The sequence below is a fragment of the Vulpes vulpes genome, chromosome 3 (assembly GCF_048418805.1).
Source record: "Vulpes vulpes isolate BD-2025 chromosome 3, VulVul3, whole genome shotgun sequence".
Lineage (NCBI taxonomy): Eukaryota > Metazoa > Chordata > Mammalia > Carnivora > Canidae > Vulpes > Vulpes vulpes.
Genome location: NC_132782.1, coordinates 103528988 through 103556802, shown reverse-complemented (window position 1 = coordinate 103556802; position 27815 = coordinate 103528988). Strand labels below are relative to the sequence as shown.

Sequence of the window (27815 nt, the reverse complement as noted above, 5' to 3'; positions counted from 1 at the left end):
TACTCTCTTATGATGCTGGGCAGTGGCAGCTCCCACTCAACCACACAAACACAAGCACTTAGAACCATTCTATACTCATGCAATCATTCCTCTTTTTTTCCTAAGATGTTATTTTTAAACCTTCATAAGGCTCAAACTCACAACCTTGAGATCAATAGTTGTATGCTCTACTGACTGAGCCAGCCAGACACCCTGCCCATACAACCATCCTACGTTTCACTTTCAATATGGTATTTGACAAATGATGAGACTGTTAACATTGTATTACAAAATAGGCTTTGTGTTAGATGATTTTGCTCAATAGCAGGCTAATGTAAGTGTTCTGAGCACCTTTATGATGTTCAATAGGTCAGAGGTACCAAAAGCTGTTTTGACTTACAAGATTTCCAACTTTAAAGTGAGTTTATTGGGACATGCCACCAATCTAAGTGGAAGAAATCTGTGTAGGAATACAAGTATATAAAAGTTAAGAAAGGGATGCCTGGGTGACTCAGTGGGTTAAGCGTCTACTTTCGGCTCAAGTCATGATCTCAGTGTCCTGGGATCGCCCACCCCCTGTTCATGCTCTGCCTCTCAAATAAATAACATAAAAATCTTTAAAAAAAAAAAAAAAGTCAAGACAAAAGGAGGGAAGGAGGTGTCCCAGGGAAGAGGATATATTAAAAAAAAAAAAAAAACTCATTTTTTTACTCTATAGATAGCAGCAATGCTCTGATATTTCACAATCATTTATGTATCTTCAGTGAATTCAACATTTGAGGCTCCACTAGAAAAATAAAAAGGAGAAGAAAAAGAGATGAAAACAATGTAAATGCCTAAATACAGAAAAGAAATTGACAAATGCCAGAAAGGAAGGAGGCAAGGGGCTGGGCAAAATGGGTAAAGGGAAATGGAAGGGAGAGGCTTCTAGGCATGGATGAATAAAGTCATGGGAACACAATATTTTAATAGCCTTGTTCGGTGACAGGTGGTAGCTATACTTGTGAGCACACCATGACATATAGAATGCTGAATCACTATGTTGTATACCTGAAACTAATGTAATACTATTTATCCATGTACTCAAAAAAAATTTTTTTTAAGATTTTATTTATTCATGAGAGACACAGAGAGACGAGGGGGGCAGAGACATAGGCAGAGACAGTAGCAGGCTCCAGGGAGGGAGCCCAATGTGGGACCCAATCCCAGGACTCCAGGATCACACCCTGGGCTAAAGGCAGATGCTTACTGCTAAGCCACCCAAGCATCCCAAAAAAATTTTTTACATAATGTGAATCCTTCCTATTCCACTGGACAGGAACAGCCCCTGGGAGAGTGTGTGGTTCTTAGTCAGCCTGTTCTTCCCTTTCCTGCCTAGTGTGTAAGCAACTCACTGTATGTACAGATGTTTATTTTTCAAAAGAATCTATTATGTTACTCTACTTCCAAACCCTATCTGTTTTAAGGGTGATAAGAGCTTTCCAAGAGTGTTTTCACCCCGCTCTCTGACTTTAGAAACTAACTCCCTTGTAAGATGCAACTCTGCCCTAGAGTTTTAAATAAAACAGATACCACAGTGGATGGAGAACCCGAAAAAAAAAAAAAAAAACCTAAAAATTCAAAGATATTATCATTCACCTTATCCATACAATTCACAAGTTTACATACTAAATTTAAACCTTTTCTCTGCCTTTGCTTTTTCCAGACTAAAAAATTGCAATGTTGATCCCATTGTCCATTTTGTTTTTTAAAGATTTCATTTATTTATTTGAGAGATAGAGTGTATGCACACATGTGTATCCAAGCGATGGGGGGGGGGGGGGGGAAGCAGAGGGAGAGGGACAAGCAAACTCCACACTGAGCACAGAGCCTAATTCAGGGCTTGATCTCACGACCCTGAGATCATGACCTGATCCAGAATCGGATGCTTAACCGAATGCACTACCCAGGCACCCTCCATTGTCAATTTTAGACAGGAGTCTCTGGCCTATCCAAATCCATCATATCTTTTTGTTTGTTTGTTTTTTAAGGAGTGGGCTGGCAACTAGAATTGCATTAAGTGTTCCAGGTATACCCAGAGAATATATGCTTTGTGTGACGGGCAGAGTTCTGATCCACTTCCAGGGCATATCCTAGAATATCTGTACTTTTGTTGGTATTTAGAACAAAGCATCACCCCTAAGGTGTCTCATTGCCAATATCTGCTTTTGCATGATCGATGCCTGGCTAAAGTTGCGGAAGCCACGTACATTTCTCTCTTCTCCTGGTATCGCTAGAAAAATTTTATCCACACCAACTGCCAAACAGAGCCTATTTTTCTCTCATTGAGAATCAACAAATACTGTTTAATTAGTATCCCCTAATAAGGTAGTTGGCAAATAACTATTAACTGAATGCAGGATAAAGGCCTACTTGCTAATTTAAGAAACCAGGTTACAAGACCAAAATTCCCTTCCCCTTTCCTCTTCACCCCAGGCATATGATTAACTCATAATTTCACTTGCCTTATTATAGAAAGAATCTGGCATGGCTAGTAGGTCAGAAGCCTATGCTCCAGGCTTTCTTAACTCCATTACTACTTACAGGTAGAAGAGAAGAAGGATGGCAAAACTCAAATGAACATTGCTGAGAATTGAGCACCCAAGATAGTAAAGGAAAAGAGATCAACACTTGTCTCTAATCACATATCCACACACTACATCACTTATTTACATCCTCCTTATGCTTTACAACAGATTATTAAGAGAACAGAAAGAGAGAACTGATATTTACTGAGTGGCTACCAGGTGAGCTACAAAATGCTAAAGGTGATGTTCTTTTTTTTAAAGATTGTATTTACTCATTAGAGACACAGAGAGAGAGGCAGAGACATAGGCAGAGGGAGAAGCAGGCTCCCTGATCCCAGGATCCCGGGATCAGAACTTGAGCCGAAGGCAGACGCTCAACCACTGAGCCACCCACATGCCCCTAAAGGTAATATTCTAAAGGTAATGTTCTAAATCCTTACCTTGGTTCATAAAAGTATCCCCTCTCCTCCTCCAGAGGAAACTGTGGACTCTCTTAACTGGGGAACTTGGGTAACAGAACTGAGCAAATGCACTTTAGGCCCTTCTGGGTTCTCTTTTTAAACAGGATACACATATACTCTGTTACTCTAGAAAATAAAGCCCTACCCTTGGAGATGTGTACAAAGAGAATGGGGCAGGAAAGCCTGAAGGACCTGATTTAAAGGTTCAAGTCAGGGGGAAGATATTAAAAATCCCAAACAGAAACACATTACAAACCCATGTTCCCAAAGTCAGCTTTGCTAGTAATAAACCTCATGTTCGGGTTTCCACCTGTTTACCTATTGCTCTAACCCCTTGATTCTAAAGGAAGGAGAAAAAGAGCAGTGTCATTAAAAGCGGTGTCATTAATTTGCAATCCTAAGGGGGTTTGCTGAAAACTGAAAGTTAGTGGTAGAACCAAATTTTTAAAAGAATTCTGGGGGGAACCCTGGGTGGCTCAGCAGTTTAGTGCCTGCCTTTGGCCCAGGGCGCGATCCTGGAGTCCCGGGATCGAGTTCCGCATCGGGCTCCTGGCGTGGAGCCTGCTTCTCCCTCCTCCTGTGTCTCTCCCCCTCTCTTTTTCTCTGTCTCTCATGAATAAATAAAATCTTAAAAAAAAAAATTCTGATTCCACATTTCCGCACTTGCCTCATCAGCACTTCATAACAGAAGAAAATCAATTATGCTACCAACCTGACAAACAAACTTGACATCTGGTGAGGACCTATTGAAAGGTTTCGGGAATACATAGAAGTTAAATGACTTTGTTATATACCTGCAGGAGAGAAGACAAAAGGAGACTTAGTGGGTTACATGACTCCAAGAAAAAAGAAATCTGCCGCTTGTTAAAACAACCTACTTTGAATCTGTGTAGTCATACTTAAAAGTGCAAAGGCCAAACTGAAACAGCAAAAAGTCCATGGAATGCTGGAAAAGGGAAACAAAACACCGTCAAATGAGTGTTGTATATTCGACGTGAGCATCAGTACTCTCAATCAGGTGGGCTTTCTAACTACTCAATTTGACTTTTAACAGAATACTTTTGATTACAACAGATTACACATTGCTTATCAGAAGCATTATTAATTTACATATGCTTCTTAATTCCTTTCCCAATTAAGCACCTATCTACCAACCAAGAGCAAGAGCATCATCTTAAGCCTATTTCCAAATGATTAAAATAACCCCCTTGTATTTCCTACAAATTAAATTAACACTGAAAATACTAAACCTTCCCCAAAATGTTTTCCAGCAAACAATTATTTTTGCTGTTATTTTTAACATCACTAAAATACATTTCATACCTGGGGTAGAGAATTTAACATGCAAGTTTCATGTTATACATTTCTTTATAATTCAACGTAAGGAAGACCAATATGGGGGGAAAATAGATGTTTGAACACATCCACTTACCTTTTTAAGCTTCTGATACCTTTCTTCTGGAGTGTCAAAACCATTTGTTAGTGCAGTGACTGAAGGTCCATCACTGATTCCTAATTTTAAGAAAAAAAAGGTCAGTCCACTATTCAACAGCACATAATTTCCTGTTCTTATGAATTAACATTAATCGGAAGTGCTCCTTACTTTACTTTTCCAAAATGAGAATTAATTTCACTGGCCACCAAGCTCAACACCGTAATAATGAATTTAGAGATGTGAATGCTTTAATTTGATCATATGCAGTACTACTGTCTAAAATAGGTTTCAAGGGTGCCTGGGTGGCTCAGTAGGTTAAGTGTCTGCCTTTGGCTCAGATCATGATTCTGGAGTCCCACTCAGTGGGGAATCTGCTTCTCCCTCTGTCCCTCCCCCAGCTTGTGTGTGTGCACGCATGCATTCTCTCAAATAAATATTTTCTAAAAATTAATAAGTTTTAAAACACAATAATGATTTAAGAAAGCAATCTGTAGGGCAGCCCTGGTGGCTTAGCGGTTTAGCACCACCTTTGGCCTAGGGCATGATCCTGGGGACCCGGGATCCAGTCTCACATTGGGGTCCTTGCATGAAAGCCTGCTTCTCTCTCTCTCTCTCTCTGTCTCTAATAAATAAATAAATCTTAAAAAAAAAAAAAAGCAAGCAATCTGTAGGATTAAATAAGTTTTGTTGCTTTCTAAAGGATTAACGTGTAGGGATCCCTGGGTGGCGCAGCAGTTTAGCGCCTGCCTTTGGCCCAGGGCGCGATCCTGGAGACCCGGGATCGAATCCCACGTCGGGCTCCCGGTGCATGGAGCCTGCTTCTTCCTCTGCCTGTGTCTCTGCCTCTCTCTCTCTCTCTGTGACTATAATACATAAATAATAAATAAAAATTAAAAAAAAAAAAGGATTAACGTGTAGTCAGACATCCAGCAATGTTGAAGTATATTATTGTTAGAATATCAGTCTTGATCAACAATTTGTAGTAATACCTATACAACAAAGAAATTTTGAAGGTCACAGAGAAAAATGATTTCTGGTGAAAACTCAGCTTCCTAGGGAACTGACTCCAACTAGAAACCTCAGGCTTAACGGTGAGTATCATATTTACCCGAGCACAGATTCCTTCAGAAATGGGTTAAATTTTTAAACACATAAAGTCAGGTAGCAAAAGTGGGTACCTGCACCAATTGTTCATAATGACTTCAACAACTCAGAAATTAGTCCTCTATCCCCAAAGGGTTGGGGGGGGGGGGGCTTTGCAATTTTAAGTGTTGATAATTAACACACACACACACACATTCATGCTGAGGTAGGCAATAAACACTTCCACCAAAGCATAAAGGAATACCTTCATTTACCTACAAGAGCCTGATCCTAAAGTCAAGTCACAAGGGAAAAACACTGTATGATTCCACTTACAGGAAGTGCCTAGAGTAGTCAAATTCATAGATACAGAAAGAATGGCTGCTGGCTGCTGGCTGCTGGAGGCAGCAGGGAGGGGGAAATGGAGAGAATTACTGTCCAATTAGTACAGAGCTTCAGTTCAGGAAAATGTTAAAGTCCTGGAGATGGATGCAAGACGAGCTGAAACGTGCTTACTGCCAATGCATTATGAAATCCATTTCAAGATGGTTAAAATAGTAAATTTTATGTCATGTGTATTTTACCATACACACACACACACACACACACAGAGCCTGACCTCAATCCTACCACGTGCATGTCAAACAACTTTTAAGCTGCGCCCAAATCAAGATCTCGATCTGCAACCCTCATGGAGCTTCAACAATCCCAGAGCCACCGCACCTCTTCCAGGCCTAAACGGAGAGTCCTACAACGCCCAAGGCCACAAACAAGGAGGAGGGGCCAGCAGGCACGGGGTCTGCCCGTCGGGAAGAAGAGCCTTGGCTACTCATTGCTAGCTCCTGGCTTACAAGCGAGGGATACCTGAAAACTCCCCATCGATGGCGAAGAAGTCGGCCTCCTCTATGGCCTCGTACACTTTGTGAAGGTTACTCTTAAAATCTGTGAAGAAACCGAGAAGAGGCTCAGAACCGGTGGCCTGGCTTCCTGCCCAAGAGCTCCTAACGGGAGAGGAAGGAAGGGCTGGGGAGACTCTGAGACCTCGGGCGGGAGGAGGGCAAGGCGGAGAGTATGAAGTCGCCGAGGGGTGCACGACTAGAGGGGGGCAGGTTCCCGGTGGGTGTACCGGGCCACAGGAGGGCACATGGGGGTGGGTGCTCTCAGGCCACAGAGGGGAGGGGGGACGCCCGGGCAGGAGGGCACGGGACAGAGAGGGGCAGCCCCCCCCCCCCCAGAAAAAGCTCACAGACTTAAGGGGAGGCAAACCCCTAAGGGGCTGCCCCAGCCCCAAGGCCCCGCCAAGCAAACCGGCCCCGGCCTGGGCCTAGCAGGCCGGGTGACGGGGGTCCGTGGGGCTGGGGGAGGTGCACGCAGGACACGCACTGCTCCTGATTATCTCCATTCTGCAGAGTGGCCAGAACCGCGGCCCCGCCCGGGGCCCGCCTCAGCCGTTCTACTCGCAAAGTTCCGCGGGGACCGCAGCAGCACGCAGCGGAGGTGGCGGCGGCGGAGACCGCGGCGGCGACTTCCGGAAACAGCGCGCGCCGGCGCGCGTCACGTGAGCCTGCGTCACGGCGGGGGCGGGGCCGAGCGGGGCCCTTTCCCCTCCTTCCAGGGACAGGGGAGGGGCGTGGCCATGGGCATCCCCGAAGAAGTGTGTTCGTGTCTTAACCCCCGGTGAGGGAGCACGTAGTCCCTGGCGACGTTATGTGCCTCACATAAAGTGAGGAAGAGGAGGCAAGGTCCCTGCCCCGTTGGAGCTTCCCATGGGATGGAAGGGGAAAGGCAGGCAGGAATCAAACTTGCCCCTTGGAAATGCGATCAGCGCTGTGAAGAGGAGGCTGGTGCTACAATAAAAATAATGGGAGGGGGGGCAGCCCGGGTGGCTCAGCGGTTTAGCACCGCCTTCAGCCCAGGATCCTGGAGACTCAGGATCGAGTCCCATGTCAGGCTCCCTGCATGGAGCCTGCTTCTGTCTCTGCCTCTCTCTCTCTCTCTCTCTCTCTCTCTCTCTCTGTCTCATGAATAAATAAATAGTATCTTTAATAATAATGGGAGGGGAGGAAAAAAAGAATAGGAGGGAGGGCTATTTAAGAGAGGCAAAGAAAAAAAAAAAATAAGAGAGGCAAAGAGAATGCAAACCTGAGACTTTTCGTTTTAAGATTTTATTTATTCAGGAGAGACACCTAGAGAGGCAAAGACATAGGCAGAGAAGTAGGCTCCCTGCGGGGCACCTGATGCAGGACTCCATCCCAGGACCCCAGGATCATGACCTGAGCCAAAGGCAGATGCTCAACCACTGAGCCTTGGAGGTGCCCCCCCCCCCCCCCCCCCCCCGCCAAAGCTGAGACCTTTATCTGCTGCCCTAGTCAATGGGACTGGCGAACGAAAACAGAGGAGATCTTGCTGGTTAGGCGGATTGGGAGTATACCATTGAATCTCAGAGCCTACAATGGTGTTGATACACAGTAGATGCTCAATAAACCTAGGCTGAGTGCATGAATTCACTTTCATCTTTCACAAAAGCCGACTCTGAAGTTGATTGGAGGAACTGCTTTCCATGGCTAGGTCGACCATTGGTTGGGTCTGGAGGTATTCAACCTTCCTAAATCTCAATTTTCTCATTCATTAAATAGGGTTGAAGATAAGTGGTGATAATGTCTGTGAATTATAGAGTACTGTATAAATAAATGTAGATATGATTGGAGTTTTGACTTGTCACAATTCCCCTGCATTCACATCTCTTAGTTTGAGATATAATGTGTAAAAAATTTTTGCATGTTTTTTGAAAAAAATAATCGTTTTCCCCAAAAAGGAAGTATTAAGTATTCTAAAGCACACACAAAAGGGTCTGGACATGTTTTCCCCACCAGTTGCCTCCACAAGTTCATTTCTCTGGCCTCATTCAATAGAAATTTCCATATAGGTAATTATGTTCACTATCCCCAGTGTGAACAGCAGAGACTAAGTGTGAATTCTAGAGTTCAGATGGAACGGGAAGGAAAAAAAAATATGTTAGGTAGTCAAACTTCAGGTTTGAAATATCTCTCTGCCTTCTCGTCTCAGCTTAAAAAGTCCAATACAGAGACTACTAGACACATATGGCCACTTAAATTTAAATTTCAAGTAATTTAAATAATTGTAAGTAATTTAAAACCTAAGTAATTTAAATAAATATCAAAACTTACTACAAAGCTATAGTAATCAAAACAGGGTGGTATTGGCATAAAAGAAAGACCTAGAAACCAATGAAATAGAGACCTCCAAAATAAACCCTTGCGTATATGGACATATGATTTACAAGTATGCGGAGATTATTCAATTCAAAAAGAACAGTCTTTTCAATAATAGTTTTGGGAACACTGGATATCCACATGCAAAGAATGAAGTTAGAGCCTTACTTTATACTATTTAAAAATTAACTCAGAATAGATCAAACATCTAAATATAAGAGGTGAAACTATAAAATTGTTAGTATAAAACATAACACAAAAACTTCATGACATTAGAGTTGCAATGATTTTTTTCTCAAATATAATGCCCAAAACACAGGCAACAAAAGAAAAAATAGATGAATGGGCCTACTGCAAAACTGAAAATATTTGGGAATGAAAGGATTCTATCAACAAAGTAAAAAGTCAACCCATGGAATAGAAAAAAACACCTACAAATAATATATCTGATGAGGGATTAACATCATTAATATATAAAGATCTCCACAAAATAAAAGAACTCCATAATTCAATGACAAAGAAAATCTGATTAAAAAATAGACAAAGGACTTGTATAAACATTTCCCCAGAGAAGACATACAAATGACCAATAAGCACATGAAACGGGGCAGCCCTGGTAGCTCAGCGGTTTAGCACTGCCTTCAGCCCAGGGCGGAATCCTGGAGACCCGGGATCAAGTCCCATGTCAGGCTCCCTGCATGGAGCCTGCTTCTCCCTCTGCCTGTGTCTCTGCCTCTCTCTCTCTCTCTCTATGTCTCTCATGCATAAATAAATAAAATCTTTAAAAAAAAAAAAAAAAGCACATGAAACGATGCTCCATATCACTAACGCAAATCCAAACCATAATGAGATACCCTTTCACATCCCTTAGTTAAGAAATGTAACTAAGGTCACTTAAGCACCTGCCCTCGGCTCAGATCATGGTCCCAGAGTTCTGGGATCAGTCCTTGAGTCAGGCTCTCTGCTCTAGCGGGGAGCCTGCTTCTCCCTCTCCCTCTACCTGCTGCTCCACCTGCTTGTGTGGGCTCTCTGTCTCCATCAAATAAATAGATTAATTAATTAATTAACTTTTTAAAAAAGAAGTTGAAATCATGTGCGTTGTTGTGTGCTGCTGGTGGGAAGGTAAAAATGGTGTGGCCACTGTGGAAAACAGCATGGGGATTCCTAAAAAATTTAAAATAGAATTATCAGGGATCCCAGGGTGGCTCAGTGGTTGAGCGCCTGCCTTCAGCCCGGGGCATGATCCTGGAGTCCTGGAACCGAGTTCCACATCAGGCTCCCAGATGGAGCCTACTTCTCTCTCTGCTTGTCTGCCGTTCTCTGTATCTCTTGTGAATAAATAAAAAAATAAAATCTTTTTTTAAAAAGACAAATACAATGTGATTCCACTCATATGGGGTGCCTAGAATAGTCAGATTCACTGAAAGAAGACTAGAAAGTAGAATAGTGGTTCCCAGAGGTTACGGAGGAAGGTGGGGGTGGGTGGGGAGGACAGGTTGGAGTTGTTTAACAGGTATGGAGTCTCACCTATGGAAAGGTGAAAAAGTCCTGGAGATGGACTCTAGTGAAAATTGCACAACAATGTGCATGTATTGAATGCCACTGGACCGTCCAGACTCTTTTGTGTTCTTTAGAATACTTCCTTTGGGGGACTGTACACTTAAAAAATGGCTAAAATGGTAAATTTTGTTATGTATCTTTAACCACAGACACACACACACACTCTGACACCAAGTGCCAAATTTTTCTCGGGGGAAAAAAAAAAAAGTTGACACACTCCCTACACTAGCCCAGAACCAATCTTTTAATTCTTTGCCAATTTGATATATGTGTGGGGGGCGGGGGAGGAAGGAGGGAATGTCATCCCAAATGATCAGTTTAACAAACCTCCAGGCCAGTGGTTTTATTTATTTTTTTTTTAATTTTTTTTTTTTTTCCTGGGGCCAGTGGTTTTAAACCAGGTAATCAGGGACGCCTAGATGGCCCAGGGCATGATCCCAGGGGTCCTGGAATCGAGTCCCACATCAGGCCCCCACAGGGAGCCTGCTTCTCCCTCTGCCTGTCTCTCCTTCTCTCTGCTTCTCAGGAATAAATAAGATCTTTTTAAAAAAAAATAAAAACAAAACACAATCTATTCTCAAGAGACCAAGACACTGGGAGAAAAACATGGTGATAAAGTCATTTTAATTCCAGTTCTTAATACTGCAAATGGAACTTCAGCCAAGGTCCTGGGATTTTTCTGCCTACCATACGAAGGCAAAAAACAAACAAAAAAACAAACAAAAAAAACTAACAACAAAAAAAAACGGGCACTACAGCGCGGTCTTATTATTTAATTTCCTCCAGACACAGAAACACGCTCCCGGGACGACCTGAACATGACACCCGCCTCGCCCTCGGGCTGGAACAGCCCAGCCCCAGCCCTGGAAAGGGCGGGATGGGAGCGGCACGCATGCGCCCAAGTCCGGGTCCGGGGAGTGGCCGCTCTAGGCAGCGGGGAGGTCGCGGGGTTGAGCGGGCTGGGCGGCGGGCGCTGCTTCTCTATGGTCGCGGGCCGGGGGCACGCTCCTCCGCAGTGAGGCCTCGCTGGCTTCCGGAAGTGGAGCGGCCTCCTTCTCCTCCGCTTCCGCGGGGGTCCGGGAGGCGGCTGGCGGCCGGGTGGGCCCGGAGGGAGTGCGGTGGTAAGCGCCGGCGTGGCGGGGAGGCCGGGGCTGGGGATCCGGGCGGCGGGGAGGGACGGGTCGGAGAGGGTGCGCGGGGCTCCAGGCAGGCGGGGGCCCGAGCGGCGCCGTCCGGGCCGCGGGGCGCGGACCCCCGGGCGGCCGCTCTTCCGCCCGCGTCCTTGCCCGGCGGGTCTCGCCTGCGTGCCCTCGGGGGTCAGGCTCAGCTGGCCGCTGCGGGACCTCCCCGGGGCGGGAGGGAGGGGGCATCGCTTCCGTGCACCTGGGAGGGCGGGCGGGCGGGGGGGGGGGAGGGGGACGAAGGGACGCCCGCCCCGCCGCAGCCGCAGCCGCAGCCGCAGCCGCAGCCGCAGCCGCAGCCGCAGCCTTGGGCGGCGCGTCCAGAATCCATCAGGCCCCTGATAACCTGGGCTTCGGGTCCGACCGGCGAGGCAGTTCCCGCCCGAAAGCGGAACGATTGCTCCCGTTATCAAACAGGGTAACGGACGCGCACAAAAGGCAACAGAGAAACCGCAAAAAAGTCGCGCTGCGTTTCGGCGAGAACCCAGCTGCTCTGATTCCGCGGCTCCTAATGGGAACTTGTGCATAAAGGGAGTTTTCTTTAAAGAAAGAAAAAAACAAAAAAAGGGTAACCGAGAATCGGGTTGCGTCTTAACTGAGGATCTTTAGCCGGTCGCTGGGCGGCCACCCTCCCCCCCCCTCCGTCCCCCAACTTTGATGGAGAAGAGAAAGAGCCCAGACGCTGTCATGCCCTCAGCTGTCGCCGTTGGGTCCTCCCTGCTATAGCCCATTGGTCGGTCCTTTGGAGGGTGGTCTTGATGTCACCCTCGGAAAGGCCAATAGGAGGAAGAAGCTCTTTCCTCTCTTCTCCAGGCACAGCCCCGAGCCGGCGGCTCAGGGTGCACGTGTGAGTTTAGGTGGTTCGGTTTGTTCTTGTCAAAGCTGTTTCGTAAACAGCCAGTCTGGGTGTCAGATGTGTTCTGCGTTTCTCTGCCTGTCTGCATAGACGTGCTGGAAAGACTTCGTGCCCTACCGCTTGGCGCTGACCCTACTCACGTAACCGGCACTCCGTAGGTGCCAACTGTTAATACATCTGTTGTTCTCTAGGCTCTCTTGAGTACGTGTGGATAGAGTTTACATCTAAACCTCCTTCAAGGTAGATATTATTATTATCTTGGACTTAAGAATGGGGAAGAGGAGACCTGGGGAGAATAACTGCGACCTGTTTGGAACTCACTTCTCTCTGTTCCTAAGAACCGTTTTGAGTATACAAGGCTCTCCTGGGAAATTACAGTCCAGGAGATGAGGAAAGACGCACAAATCAAAGTTACATGAATGCACAGAGGCAGGAAGGGTTAATTTGATTTAAAGGTTTTTTTTTTTTTTTTTTAATTTTTTTTATTTATTTATGATAGGCACACAGTGAGAGAGAGAGAGGCAGAGACACAGGCAGAGGGAGAAGCAGGCTCCATGCACCGGGAGCCTGACGTGGGATTCGATCCCGGGTCTCCAGGATCGCGCCCTGGGCCAAAGGCAGGCGCCAAACCGCTGCACCACCCAGGGATCCCTAAAGGTTTTATTTATTCATGAGAGACACACAGAGAGAGGCAGAGACACAGGCAGGGGGAGAAGCAGGCTCCCTGCGGGGAGCCTGATGCTCCGCTGGATCCCAGGACCCCGGGATCACACCCTGAGCAGAAGGCAGACGCCCAACCACTGAGCCACCCATGCATCTTGAGGATTTGGATCTTGTCAGTTGAATACTTTTGACCCAGTGAAGGTATGGAGCTGCATTACAGATGACGGGAACAGTGTGTTACAGAAAAATGGACCAAGGAGCAGGAATTAAGAGATGGGACCAAAGTGTCATTGGTAACTAAAGAAGTAGGAGATAATTATAATAATAGTATTAGGGATCCCTGGGTGGCGCAGCGGTTTGGCGCCTGTCTTTGGCTCAGGGCGCGATCCTGGAGACCCGGGATCGAATCCCACATCGGGCCCCCGGTGCATGGAGCCTGCTTCTCCCTCTGCCTGTGTCTCTGCCTCTCTCTCTCTCTCACTGTGTGCCTATCATAAATAAATAAAATAAAATAAAAATAATAGTATTAGCTAACATTTATGTTGCACTTATGTGCTGGGCACTATTCTGAGTGTGGTGCATCTATTCATTTACTCCTATCAACACCCTTATCAGTAATGTAGTATTAATATCCCCGTTTTATAGTTGAGGACACGGAGGCAGAGATTAAGTGACTTGCCTGAGGTCACACCATGAATTGGTAGAGCTGGGATTTGAAATCAGTCTTTCTGGCTCCAGACTTTCTACTACTCTACTTAAAAATTTGTATTGGGGCTCCTGGCTGGCTCAGTCCATAGGACATGGGACTCATGATTTCAGGGTCATGAAGTCTAGCCCCACTATGGGCATGTAGCCTACTTTAGGGGGAAAAAAAAAGCCTCATTAAAAAGTTGTGTTGGTTTTTTTTAGCATTCCATAAAGATTCTTAAATGACAAGCTTACAATTATGGGCTTTAATTTCTCATGGTCAAGAAGGTTTTGAGCAAAGGAAACATTTGATTGGAATTTTGCTCCAGGAGGATGATTCAGACATTGGAGAGAGGAGAGATTGGAGAGAAGAGGAAATGATGTTGGAAGTGTTATTTAAACTTTATTTTGCTCACACCTTACCCGTACCTTGTCTGAAACATATTTAGGTATGTACATTTATTTATTAGTATGCAACAGCTCTCTAGTCCCCAAACGTCTGTATGCGCAAGCATCTCCTAAGGGCTTTGTTTATTTATTTTTTAAAGATTTTATTTATTCTCGAGAGAGAGGCAGAGACACAGGCAGAGGGAGAAGCAGGTTCCATGCAGGGAGCCCAACGTGGGACTCGATCCCGGGTCTCCAGGATCAGGCCCTGGGCTGAAGGCAGCGCTAAACTGCTGAGCCACCCGGGCTGCCCAAGGGGTTTGTTTAAAATGTACATTCCTGGGCCTCTCTCTCTCAGATATCCTTATTCAGGTTCACCAACCTTGCAGGTGATTCTGTCAGAGATTCTAAAGAAATTACTACAATAGGGGGTCAGATACACGTTGATTTGATTTTCATCTGCAAATATCCAGAACCCATCTTTGTGCCAGCTACTTCAGGTACAATAATAGAACTCCGTGGCTTGATACCTGATCTAAAAGAGCTCAGAATTTGATTGGAGAGGGAAAGACAACTCAAACTGATAACTGAAGTCTGCTTACTGACCAGTTTTTTTAATCACAAGTTACATCTACAGCATTTAGTACAGGATAGGTCACTGAGTATAAGCCACGTAACAGAAACAAAAGCAGTCTCGGAGAGCCAGAACAGCCTTCTGTGTGTTGTTCTGCCCAGTACCTCTCACGAGCAGTAAATCATGCCTCAGAGTTCAGGCAGCCAGTCAACCTCCTGTGAGTTAGCTTGCTACCTTTGCCCTGGTAATTTCTGACTCCTTCCAGAAAGAAAATCTGTTTGGATAAGAGTTGATATGGTAAGAGCCCGGAAATGCTTCTCTTGTATTAATGAAAGCCAGTTTCTGCCACCTACAAGAAATACACATAATATTCTCTTTAATGTGTGTGTGTGTATATATATACATACATATATATATATATATATATTCTCTTTTTATTGCTATTTCTTACCCTTGCCTTGCTTACATGTGGGCACATTTCTTTGTATCTCATAGTCACTAGAAGTGTGCAGTCATTCTTTGGACATTTAAAATGTCTGTAGTAATTCTACTATTGTATATAGTGGTGTCTCCAGAAGTAGACCTGGGGTGGCAGAAATAGGCACCCCGTGTCTTTTTTTTTTTTTTTTTAGGTTTGTTTGTTTAATTATTTATTCATTTACGTAATCTCTGTTACTTAATCTCAGTGTGGGGCTCAAACTCATGACCCTGAGATTAAAGGTTGCATCTCTTCCTACTTGGCCAGCCAGGTGCCCCTCTAACCCCTATTTCTATTGTGACTGCTTCTGCTTATTTATCTCATGGAACCCCATGCTCCCTAACAGCCACAAGCTGGAGTTCGTGTTCCAAAACGCAGTGTTCTCACATCCTAGTTTATTTTCTCCAGTTTGGACTTCGCAACTTTCTAATAGCAGCATAAAGGAGCAAATTAGTCCTTCGAACCATTAGCTATTACTGATTATGTTATTGGGATAATATAGAGTTACAAGGTCACATTTTATTGAGACCATGATTCAGTACCTGACTCTGCCCTATATTAATGAGGTCTCCATTTTCTCATCTGTAAAATGGAGTGAGAGTAATAATTATAGAGTTGCGTTTCACATTATAAGGACTCAGTAAATATTAGCAATGGTCATTATTCTTTGTTGTCGTGTAATTTGTAATGACAAGGAATAAATAGCCTATTTAAAGGCCCATAGGAAGCCAAAATTTCTGTATTCTTGCAGTGAAACATCTTTGCTAAGTAATGATTGAGATTATATTTTCAGGCTGGAATCCCAATAAATTAGTCTTCCAAAGGATTATTCCTAAAATGCTGGCATGTACTCTTGTCACAGTAAACATTTTGTTGAATAGAGGTAGAACTGTAATTCTATGCCAGTGAACAAAGCACTTTGAAGATTATGACTTCTAAAGAGTTATCAGTCATTACGTGACATCTTTATAAGCTAAGGTATAAAAATTCTCCACTGAGGGACACCTGGGTGGCTCAGCGGTTGAGCACTCGCCTTCAGCTCATGGCGTGATCCCGGAGTCCCAGATAGAGTCCCACATCAGGCTCCCTGCAGGGAGCCTGCTTCTCCCTCTGCCTGTGTCTCTGCTTCTCTCTGTGTGTCTCTCATGAATAAATAAATAAATAAATAATCTTTTAAAAAATTTCTCCACTTAAACTCAGAATTAATGCATTCCTCTTTGATAAACTCAATGCAAATTATTGTATTAATTGCTCCTGGGGTTACTGAGGCATCGAACAGGTGACAGCAGTGCTGCAACCTCCTTCCAGAGAGTAGTCAGTTAGATGAACCCACAGATAAGTAGTTGATCAAGTCAAACAATTTTCCTTTCAAGGGAGCAGTAGCCAAGTTCCTTGCAAGTTCTTTAATCACACAGAATGATTGGGAGATTGTATCTCAGTACTTTTTCTTCCTTCATAGATTTTTCAGATAACTATAGCATGTCAGGTATTTCTTTGGGGAAACCTAAAAAAGGTTCCAGTGATAGAGATCTTGAAATTGCCCAAGTCATCAGACTGTGATAATTGTTACCTATCAGTTGTGCCAACAGACCAAACCCTATGAACGTTGAAGAAAAAATCAACTGTACAGTGTGTTCATGTTATATTTTACGTATTTGTGTTTTCCAAATCTTTATGCCATTTCTTGACACTGAAATTTTAGAGATTGTATTTTCCTCAGGAAGTAAAATCTCTCCAGGTGTTTTAAAAGTTACATTGGTGAGATATCAGAACAAATTGTTGATTATATGGCATGAGCATGAGAACCTTTGGGATTTCTCACTTACACTGTTGGGAAAGTGTCAGACATATGGACCATGAAGTGGAAGAGGAGACCACATTTACTGAATGCTTCCTATGTGCTAGTGCTTACATGTGTCTCTTTAATGCTCATGTGAGGTAGGCGGTAGGAACCCCATTCCTTTCTATGTTAATGGGAGACTTGGCAAAACTGACTAATTTGCCTACAGTCTCATGGCTAATAAACAGTGAAGCTGGGACTCAAAAACTGTCTGGTGATTGTAAAACTGAGGTGTACACACCATTGTTATATGGTGCAAATAAACATCGGAAAAAATTATACTGTTTCTCAGGGCCAGGAAATAAATAACTCCAAAATATTAAAGCAGATGTCGCAAAGGCCTATACTAAATATTTGATATATGGAAGAGCCCACAAACTCTCACTTAATTCATTTTGACCTGGGTCTCTGGATATAATAAGACTAAAGCCAACTTAGAATTTTTAGACTTGCTCTCAGATCCATCCAGAGCCTTTCACACATGGAACCTACTGAACATGGATATCTGGCCTCTAAAGGTAAAGGAGAATAGAAGCAGTAATTTAGAAAACTTTTTGGAAGACTTGATAGGCAATCACTTTCTCAGCAATGATTGTAAACAACCTGCCCGCAAATTAAGGGACAGGAAAACTGTAAGCTGACATAACTAAAGCATGCTAGCCCAAGACCCAGAAGCATCGTACACTCCTCAGTAGACTCTGAAGGCATCACCTAAGGGAGAGGTTATGAAAACACAAATATTCATACAGATATGCCCGAGGTCAGACAGGAAACAGAAATGAGGAAAAGTGAGTGGGTGAGGACTAGCAAACCCGAGCGGGGCATGCCCTATCTGAAAAGTGTAGCTTCAGAGTTACCTAGCTCAAGCTGATGCTTGTCACTCCATATGACATCCTAGTCATGCCAGATCATCTGACTTATTTCAACAGAAGCCAGAAGTCTGGATTTTTATATGAAATCAGATTTTTTTCATTGAATTGCCGGCATTGAATTCAAGAGAAAGGGAGAGAAGAGGAAAGAAAGAGAGGGTAGGGTAAGAAAGAGGAGCACCATGTGAAAGCCTGTCCAAAAGCCAGATGTCACCATGATAGACTTGGTGGCTGCCCATGCGGAGACTGTTCCAGGACACAGAGGGTGGAAGTTCATGACAGTAATATTGCATCACTGTGGAAAGGCTCACCAGGTAGCTCATTATAATAATCACTCTAGGAAACAGAGGGACGTAGAGCATTAAAAACTCTTTATCCTGGGGGCATGTGGGCGGCTCAGTCGGTGAAGTGTCCTGCTCCTGATTTCAGCTCAGGTCATGGGATCGAGCCCTGCTTCAAGCTCTGTACTCAGCACAGAGTGGACTTGAGATTCTCTCCCTCCCCCTCTCCCTCTGTCCCTCCCACTTGCACTATCTCACTCTCTCTAAAATAAATACATTTTTGTTAAGTCTTTGTCCTGGGGCACATGGGTGGCTTAAGTGTCTGACTGTTGGTTCCAACTCAGGTCATAATGCTAGGGTTGTGAGATCAGCCCAGGTGAGGCTTTGCACTCAGCAGGAAGTCTGCTTGGGATTCTTTCCCTTTCCCTCTCCCTCTCCCCTGCATGTGTGAGTGCTCTCACTCTCTAAATAAAATTTAAAAAAAATTTTTTTTTTAAGTCTATCCTGGTGGATAAACAGTAGGTTTTTTTTTTTTTTAATATTTTATTTATTTGTTAATGAAAGACACACAGAGAGACAGAGACATAGGCAGAGGTAGAAGCAGGCTTTCTGCGAGGAGCCTGATGTGGGACTCGATCCCAGGACCTCAGGATCACGCCCTTAGCCAAAGGCAGATGCTCAACCAGTGAGCTACCCAGGCGTCCCTACATGGTAGTTTTTAACTTCATTCGGGTAATCCTCTTTGAAAGCCTAACAAGTATAGATTTCCTTCAGGCAAATGGTCATATTACACTCATATGAACAAACACAACTTTGGCATGTAATTTTGGGGCATGTCAAGAGACGTGCCAGGTATTAGTTGAAGATACAAATTTTGATTCAAGAAACCACAACACCTCAGAGTGACTCAGTCTCCAGAGGTTTGCTGTACTCTTCAATTCTTTGGTGGGCAACCTGTCATTTTAAACTCACCTCTGTTTGCAGTTTCACAGACTTTTCCAAACTCAGGCATTCTCCCTCCTTAGTTTTGAACTAGATAATTAACACTTGTCATTTCGTGTGAGGCTTAAACACAAACCAAAGGGTATCCACGTGAACCAGGGCACCAGGGGTGGAGAATGGAATTAGTCCGTCTGTCGTCCCCCCCCCCCCCCCCCATCACCTACCAGTCCTCTCTGGGGCCTTTGAGAGGAAAAAAGGACAGGGGGCCACAGGGACATTCTAATGCGTACTTACTTGTGAAGGGACTCCTAAAGAGCCAGCCAACCCTCCCACGGCTCCTGCTGTGGGCTGAGTTTATAGAGAACATCTATAAACGTCCTCGAGAACTGGTCTCAAAGAGGCCTTTAATCATTGCCAGTGCAGGAGGATGTGTTGACCTGCTGTTTGGAACTTGTCTGAGCTACATTTTATCACTTAAGAGGTGCTTTCTTCCTCTGAAAGTGCTGCTTTTCCTCATGGAAATAACCCAAATGCAGCCAGACAGAAATAGCAGAAGACATTAACTGACTTTGGTTAAGACGTGTATTCTTTCTCCCTTAGCTTTCACATTTTGGATTGAGGGTAACCTGAAGCTAGCAACATTCCTAAGATATAATCAAAGTCTGTGCTGTTTTTCTAGTTTGTTAAAGACAGTTTTTAAAGACAAAGTTAGTGGCTACTTCAGCTTTTCAAAATACAACTTAAAAAGACATTTTAGATGCCAGCATGCGGTTTGTTTTCTCCCATGAGAAAAAAAAAAAAACTTTCAGAGCCGGTAAGCTAGGAACTGCTTTTACCTCCTAGTTTTAAAAGGCTAATTGGTGAGAAATGACAATTTCTCAGTACACATTGTCAGTTCTCTGCAGATCACTTTGAAGGCCTCCTTGACCTCCTTCCAACTACAGTTTTGTATCTCCAGCTGCTCATTAGACACTTCTATTTGGAAGTCATCATTACCTCAAACTCAACTTTTCTAAAACTCCACTTCTTTTTAAGATTGGCCCCATGCAGTCACAGTGACCCATTTCTATCACAAGTACCTTTCTTCCCTAGCTCTGACACCTAGGCAGCATCTTTGATCATTCTTTCTCTCTAGTCACAAGAACCCATACATTATTTTCTTAATGTCTCTCAGATACATTGATGGCTTTATCACCTTTCATTCCTTTGCTCTTTTCATTTTTTGTTACCTTTGTCCCAGAGTGATAAACATTTTATTTCTAAGTTATCCTAGTCTTGCCCTCCTTCCTGAGGGATTTGTCATCCTCAAGCACAGCTTTGCTGATCTGATTGCCCCTGAAACCTTTATGTAGACCCACCTGTCACTAACTAGGCACAAAAGCCCCCTGTACCAGACCTGTCACTCTAGGGTCACTCACTGCTCCCCATGAAAACACTGACAAGCAGTGCCCACATCAGGCCCCTCTTTTCTGACCCCCTGCCCAGCCCTCATTGGAAGGAAGCCTTGGGATCTTTCCTCTGACACTGAATCCAGATGAGATCCTGAATGTACCTAAAGGGCCTGCACACTGCCCAGCTCATAGAATCTCAATAAATAGCAGTGGTTCAGGGCATCTGGGTGGCTCATTTGGTTAAGCGTCTGCCTTTGGTTCACATCCTGATCCCAGGGTCCTGGAATCAAGCCCTGTCTTGGGGGGGAGGGGGGCTGCTCAGCGGGGAGCCTGTCTCTCCCTCTGCCCCTCCCTACCCCTGCTCTTGTAGGAGCGCTCACACTCACTCTCTCTCAAATAAACAAAATATTTTTTAAATGATGATAAGTAAGTAAATAAATTGCAGTGGTTCAACTATTGTTTCCTAGAATACTATTCTCCTCGTGGTAGTTGTTTAACCAATATTAACCAGATAAAGGAACTACTTTATCAAAATGATTTCTTTTTCTAAAATCCTGTAAAAGATCTCCTATTTCCATAGCAATTTGAAGAGACTGCCGAAAGGAAAACACTTAGGAATTTTTTTAATGTTCCTAAACATACAAATAATAAGCAAATAGAATTATCAGAAATGATTTAGAGATTGTCATTAAGAACATTTATATGAACTCTTCCAAACAACAGAGGTTTTTTGTTTTCCTTTTTTAAGATTTTATTTTTAAGTAACCCCTTTTATTCATCATGGGGCTCAAACTCATGACCCCAAGATCAAAAATCACATGCTTCACTGACTGACCCAGCCAGGTGCCCCAGAAAAAACAGTTTAGGCCTCTACAAAAGATTTCTCCCTTCTTTACTATTATTTATTATTGTGAATAACTGTTAATTTGATTTACTATATTTTAAATTTTTGTATCTTATGTTTATCTTTTAACTTTACATTTATCTTTGCCTAATTATCTTTTTAGTACTCATGAGGAATTTCTATTCTGCTTTCACACTGAGTTTAAAATTCATTTGTGTTTATTCTTTGAGTTAAAAATCCCCCGCTGGTATTGGGCCAAAAGGAATGTGTTTTGTTTTGTTTTTTTTACAATTTTATATATATATTTTTTACAATTATTATAATATTATACATTTACATTAAGAACAACTTGATAAATACAGAAAACCAAAAGAATTGCAACCCTTCCCACCCAACATACCCACAACCACTACAAATACTTCACAATATTTTCTTCTAGTTTTTGTTCATAGATTTGCCATTTATTTATTTATTTATGAAAAAAGAGTGGTGAGAAGAAGTCAAGAAGGAGGGAGTGGGAAAGAGAAAGAACCTTAAACGGACTCTGTCCTGAGCGCCAGACTTCACCGGGCTTGGTCTCGCAACCTGAGATCATGACCTGAGCCAAAATGAAGAGTCAGTAGCTCAACTGACTGAGCACTCAGGCGCCCCTAGATTTGCTTAAAATATAGTGCTTTCTATATAAGTGTCATACGTCACTCTGTAAAAGGTAATACAATTTGGGGCCCTTGGGTGGCTCTTGGTTTCCACTCAGGTCATGATCTCAGGGTCTTTAGATCCAGCCCCAGGTCAGGCTCCATGCACAGTACAGAATCTGTTGGGAGTTTCTCTCTCCCCCTCCCTCAGCCCCTCCCCACTCTCCCTCTCTCTTTTCTAAAATAAATAAATCTTTAAAAATAAATAAAAGGTGATGAAATTCTCATGACTATATTTGGAAAGCAGGTAACTTGCTACTGTATATGGTTTACTTACCATGTGCTAGACTCTGTACAAGGCACTTCTGCTTGTATTTTCATGCTTAATTCTTAAAACCTCCCCTATTTATTAGGGGATCAATGCTATTACCACCCCTACTTACACAAGAGGAAGCTGAGTCCTCACGAAGTCCAGTCCCTGCAGCTCGTGAGTGGCAGAGAAAGAATGCAGGCAGCCCAGCCTTGACGCCTGTTTCTTAACCACTGTACCTGCAAAGTGGAAAAATTTGAGCCATTCTCTGCATGAGCACTATGGGTGATGAACAGTGATTGACATACTTTGTCTTCACAATAGCAAAGTGGAGAAACTTCCCAGCCAGCGCCTGCTCTGTCCTAATACCAGAAATGGTATGAAGAATCATTTCATTAGTTGCTGTTCACACCATACACTACATATATTTACACTATACACTCTCCTTGCCACTTTAACTGTCTCTGATCCTCACAAGAAGCCTTGAAGTTTTCTGTTCACCATCGTTACACAATTGAGAACACGGGGTTCAGCAAGCTCAAATAACTGAAACATAGTCATGGAGTGCATGATTGATGAGAAGCTGGGATTTTAACTCCATGGTGTTCTGCACTATACTGCCTCTCTGTAAAACAATCTCCTAAGACCCAGATAAAAATAAGAAGAGTGTGGTCCCTTGCTGTTTGCTTACTAACAACATTAGTATGTTTCTCTGGCACCAAACTGGCCAAATCCAGAGGGTGTGATGTTTGTTGGGTTGATTTGGGGGAAAGGGTAAATGGAGCCCCAGGGGAGTTTACCTGGCACAGGGCCCCTCTGAAAACAAGTTTCACTTACTTCCTGCCTGGTACTCTTTCTGTGAGAGTATCTAAAAGCACATGTTTATGAAATAATTACCTAACGGGAAGGCAGATTTGTTTGGATTTTTTTTAAAAAGGCATTATTTACATGAAGTACATCTGTTATTGCCAACTCCAGACATTTTACTGGCCCAAGAAGCTGTTTTGGTTTTGCTTTTGTTTTTAAATCATACACATGAAAAGACTTGAGAAATTGGGGAAACAGGCCAGAGAAATTATATTTTCCAAGTAAGTTAGTGCAAAATGCAAAAGAAAGATCTAGCATTCTCCACCACCCCAAGTCCATCAAGCTTTACACTACATTGTTTTGCTTCCCCTAATTTTCAGAAATATGACAGAGCAGAAGGAAATTCAGTGAGGTTTATTTGGTTTATGGAATGTGAATTTTTAGACATTAAATTGGTCACATTTAAAAATCAGCTTTGGTAGAATGGCAGTAATCTCAAACTATGTGTCCTAGTTCTGTTGTCTTTTTTTTTTTTTTTTTTTCTAGATTTAATGATGCTTTACAACAGTTTTCTAAGTCTGAAGTTTTCTGTGCCTGCGCATCCCAGAATTTGCTAAGAGATGGAAGAGTCTCCGCAAAACGATCTGAACGCAGTGACCCATGACAACGATGACCTCCTCAAGAGCACCAGCCCTCAGATTTCTGTTAGTGAATTTTCTTGCCACTGCTGTTATGACATCCTGGTTAACCCCACCACCTTGAACTGTGGGCACAGCTTCTGCCGGCACTGCCTAGCTTTATGGTGGGCCTCTTCGAAGAAAACAGAGTGTCCGGAATGCAGAGAAAAATGGGAAGGTTTCCCCAAAGTCAATATTCTCCTCAGGTAAAGCTCAGTCCTTATCAGTAGCCCATACAGCTGGCACAATGTGCTTTCTCTTCATGGGAGCAGCTAGGTTTGAGAAGGCCAGAGGCACCGGGCTGCCCCCCACCATGGTCACATTCTAGATCTGCTGGCGTGTGTGAGGCAGGGAGCTCAAGGACTGCAGATCCAGACTCCCTTATGGGTGACCGTGATCTGTTTGTGATTTTCATAAAGGAGGAAAAAAAATTCTGGTTATCAAACCATTGCTTATAATCCTTTGTTGTATAACGCTTTTTATTGATTTGTATCCACTGAGAACACCCCAGATCTAATAGAGAAAGTGATATAACTCCACAATTCTGTATAATTCCTTTTGATGCTGATTTTCATTCATCATCTTTGACTAATCTCTGTTCCAGTTTTTGTATCAATAGAGGTAGTTTCCCATCATCGTCTCATACAACAAATGGTAAGACCTTTCAGGTAGTAGATTCTGTTCTGCTTCTATTCATATTTATAATGTACTTGTGAGGTCTTTGAGGGCTGGCTTTTCTTCTATTGCCTTGATACCAACAGAATACCAGAAAATTCCAGGAAGACATTAAACTAACATGCTTTTTCTATTCTTTTTTTTTTTTAAGATTTTATTTATTCATAAGAGACATAGGCAGAGACCTAGCCAGAGGGAGAAGCAGGCTCCCCCTGTGCAGCCCAATGCAGGACTAGATCCCAGGACCCAGGGATCACACCTGAGCCCAAGGCAGACGCTCAACCACTGAGCCACCCAGGCGTCCCTAACCTGCTCTTTTTCATCTGAGACACATTGACAAACTCTTTGCTCTTACCTGTCAGCCTTGTTAACCTAAAGGTCAATCTTATGTTGAAGGAAGATTCTCTGATTATGTGTAATTGAAAATGAAGAGAGCTCTATAGTAGGACCTAATGGTCTCCCTCTTACTACTCAACTCTACTTGCTTTCCTCTTTATGAATTAATTTTTAATAATATCAGCAATACATAGAAACCTTCATTTGTTTATCTTCTTTTAAAAGATTGGAATTAGTATTGATAAAGTTAAAGACCCCTTTGACCTCTTCTTCCCCATCTTGCCATCTTTCCTTCCCTTTTCACCCAGTCATTTCAGCTATGACTTAGTTATGATTTCCTTCAGATTTTTTTGTATATATTTTTTATTGGAGTTCAATTTATCAACATATAGCATAACACACAGTGTTCTTCAGATTTTTAAAAATACTTTTAAACATTATGTATCAATAGGAAATGCAAGTATTTCCTCACATCAGTTGTGCACTATCTACTCGGTTCTGCAGTTTACTGTTTTTATTCAATGATACGTATGTCTTAAATTTATCCATCTTGATACAAGTGATAAGCAGTAAATTCATTTTTAGAACTGTGTAGTGTTCCATCATGTGAATAGACCATGTTTTATTTGACCGTTTCTCTAACAGTGGACATGTAAGTTGTTTCAGATTTTTTGCTGTCATCAACAGGGCCATAACTGACCTTCTTGTCTGTTCTTCGAAAGTGCTTGTATATTATTAAATATTGAATGTTAGTTTGATTTTGGCCTCTAAACATTATATTTAGACAAACAACCATCTTGTGATTTTTTTTTTCCTCTTCATAGGGATGCCATTGAAAAATTATTTCCTGATGCCATTAGAATGCGATTTGAAGACATTCAGCAGAATAATGACATAGTCCAGAGTCTCGCAGCCTTTCAGAAATATGGGAATGATCAAGTTCCTTTAGCTCCCAACACAGGCCGAGTGAATCCGCAGAGAGGTGGGGGATTCTTTTCCGGAGTGCTCACCGCTTTAACTGGTGTGGCAGTAAGTTTATCACTGTGTTTCTCTGCCCCCTTCCCTCCAGTTTCCACTGAAGTCAGTTCTGTTTTTTTTTTTTTTTTTTTTTTTTTTTTTTTAAGTCAGTTCTGTTGAAATTGATGGCATACCTGCATGTGATGATTCACTGCATGCCTGGAGATCTGCTGGGTTGTATGATTTTTCCAGCATGCTACATACTCAAGTAGATAATGTGATATTCAGAGCCCAGTTATTGTTAGCTTTATTCTGTTTCATGCTCTTCCTAACCTCTGCAATAGCCACCATTATTATTCCCATTCTATCTGTTTATTTCTTATTGTTATCATTATTTTTAATGTAAACTCCATGCCCAGCATGGGACTTGAACTCACAACCCCAAAATCAAGATCACATGCTTTACTGACTGAGCCAGCCAGGCGCCCCTATTATTCCCATTTTAAAGGTAAGAATACAGATGCAGGAAGGTGTTAGAACTGGAATTCAAGACCATGTCCACCCTGATGGTCAAGTTTCAAGCCCAGCACTTTACTAACATCCCATGTAGAGACTGTTTTCTTTCTTTCTTTTTTTTTTTTCTTTAAAGATTTTATTTACTCATGTGAGACACAGAAGAGAAACAGAGACATAGAGGGAGAAGCAGGCTCCTCACAGGGAGCCCAATGTGGGACTTGATCCCTGGACCAGGATCACGCCCTGAGCTGAAGGCAGATGCTCAACCACTGAGGCACACAGGCATCCGGAGACTACTATTTTCTTTTCAGTTACATGCTATAACAATTTCAAGATTACAAATTTTCCAGCAAAAAAGGAACATAAGTCCATTAAATCAGCCAAGATGTTAGAGTCAAGGGTACAGTGCCTCCAGATGCTCTTCAGTGAGTTCTGTTCCAGTCCCTGATCCCTTAGGGTGCCCCCACTGGCAATGAGAGGATCCCACTGAGACTTCTGCTGCCCAGCCCTCTGTGGCAGTGGTGTTGCTATGCTTCTTTGCACCGGCTTGCCACCATTCCCTCCATCCTCAGCCTCTTCCTGCCCCTGCCCCACACTCACATATTGAGGAGCTGGCATCTCTGACCTTTCTGTGTGTTAAGAGCTTTCCCTTTGCCCAGGTGGTCCTGCTTGTGTATCACTGGAGCAGCAGAGAATCTGAGCATGACCTCCTGGTCCATAAGGCTGTGGCCAAATGGACAGCAGAAGAAGTGGTCCTCTGGCTGGAGCAGCTGGGCCCTTGGGCCTCTCTCTACAGAGACCGATTTTTAGCAGAAAGAGTCAATGGAAGGTAAGAAGCAAGGTCTTCTGACACTTTTTTTAAGCTGCTTTATTGAGATATAACCCACATACTATAAAATTCACCTGTTAAATTGTACAGGCCATGATGTTTAATATAGTCACAGATGTGTGCAGCTATCACCACAGACCAGTAGTTTTAGAACATCTTCATCACCCCAAAAAGAAAGCTCTTACCTACCCTTTTACCATCAGCCCTCATGACCCCCTCCCACTCCCCAGCAGCCACCATTTCACTTGCCCTCTCGATGGATTTGCCTGTTTAGGATATCTATTATGAATGGAATTGACCTTTTGGGTCTCACTTTTTGACATCCCAGAACATTTTCAAGGCTCATCCAAATTGTCACGGGTGTCAGTGCTTCATTCATTTTTATGGCACAGTGATATTCCAGTTTGTGGCTGTGCCATATTTTATTTATGCGTCCTTTCGTTGGTGGACGTTCTGGCTGACTGCATTTGGGGGCTGTTAGGAATAGTCCTGCCGTGATCCCCTGGCATACCAGCTTTTGTATAGACCTGCATTTTCAGTACTCTCTTATGCTCTCTTAGAGTGGAGTTGCTCAGTCATAAGTAACTCCTTAGGTTTACCTTTTTTTAGTAGCTGCCAAACTGTTTTCCAAAACAGCTGAATCATTTTATGTTACTGACATTTTGTTTGTTGCTTCTTGATTATAAGAGGAACATATATTTGCTGGTTATTTAAAAATAAGAATGTAGAACTAGAGGGTGTTGGAAGTGAAATACCCTCATA

General features: G+C 43.2%; 2 protein-coding genes across 4 annotated transcripts in view; one reads left to right on the top strand and one right to left on the bottom strand.

Annotated features, from left to right (window-relative positions):
* PARN (poly(A)-specific ribonuclease) overlaps positions 1-7101 on the bottom strand; it is a 154335-nt gene extending 147234 nt beyond the window's left edge. Inside the window, exons 1-5 of the mRNA XM_026003146.2 lie at positions 6909-7101; positions 6390-6467; positions 4440-4519; positions 3886-3953; positions 3720-3801 (exon numbers count right to left, since the gene is read on the bottom strand). Of these exons, the coding sequence (XP_025858931.1) occupies positions 3720-3801; positions 3886-3953; positions 4440-4519; positions 6390-6467; positions 6909-6927 (327 nt within the window). The 5' untranslated portion in view covers positions 6928-7101. The remainder of the gene's footprint in view (positions 1-3719; positions 3802-3885; positions 3954-4439; positions 4520-6389; positions 6468-6908) is intronic.
* A 4111-nt stretch (positions 7102-11212) lies between these two features.
* The window catches only part of BFAR (bifunctional apoptosis regulator), a 31168-nt gene continuing 14565 nt past the window's right edge, over positions 11213-27815 (top strand). Inside the window, exons 1-5 of one of the 3 annotated variants that reach the window (XM_072753802.1) lie at positions 11231-11439; positions 14035-14154; positions 23610-23946; positions 25576-25780; positions 26884-27053. In XM_072753802.1, the coding sequence (XP_072609903.1) occupies positions 23684-23946; positions 25576-25780; positions 26884-27053 (638 nt within the window). In that variant the 5' untranslated portion in view covers positions 11231-11439; positions 14035-14154; positions 23610-23683. Of the gene's footprint in view, positions 11440-12546; positions 12596-14034; positions 14155-23609; positions 23947-25575; positions 25781-26883; positions 27054-27815 lie in introns of those variants that run through there. The other 2 variants (XM_072753803.1, XM_026003147.2) reach the window with 2 other exon arrangements.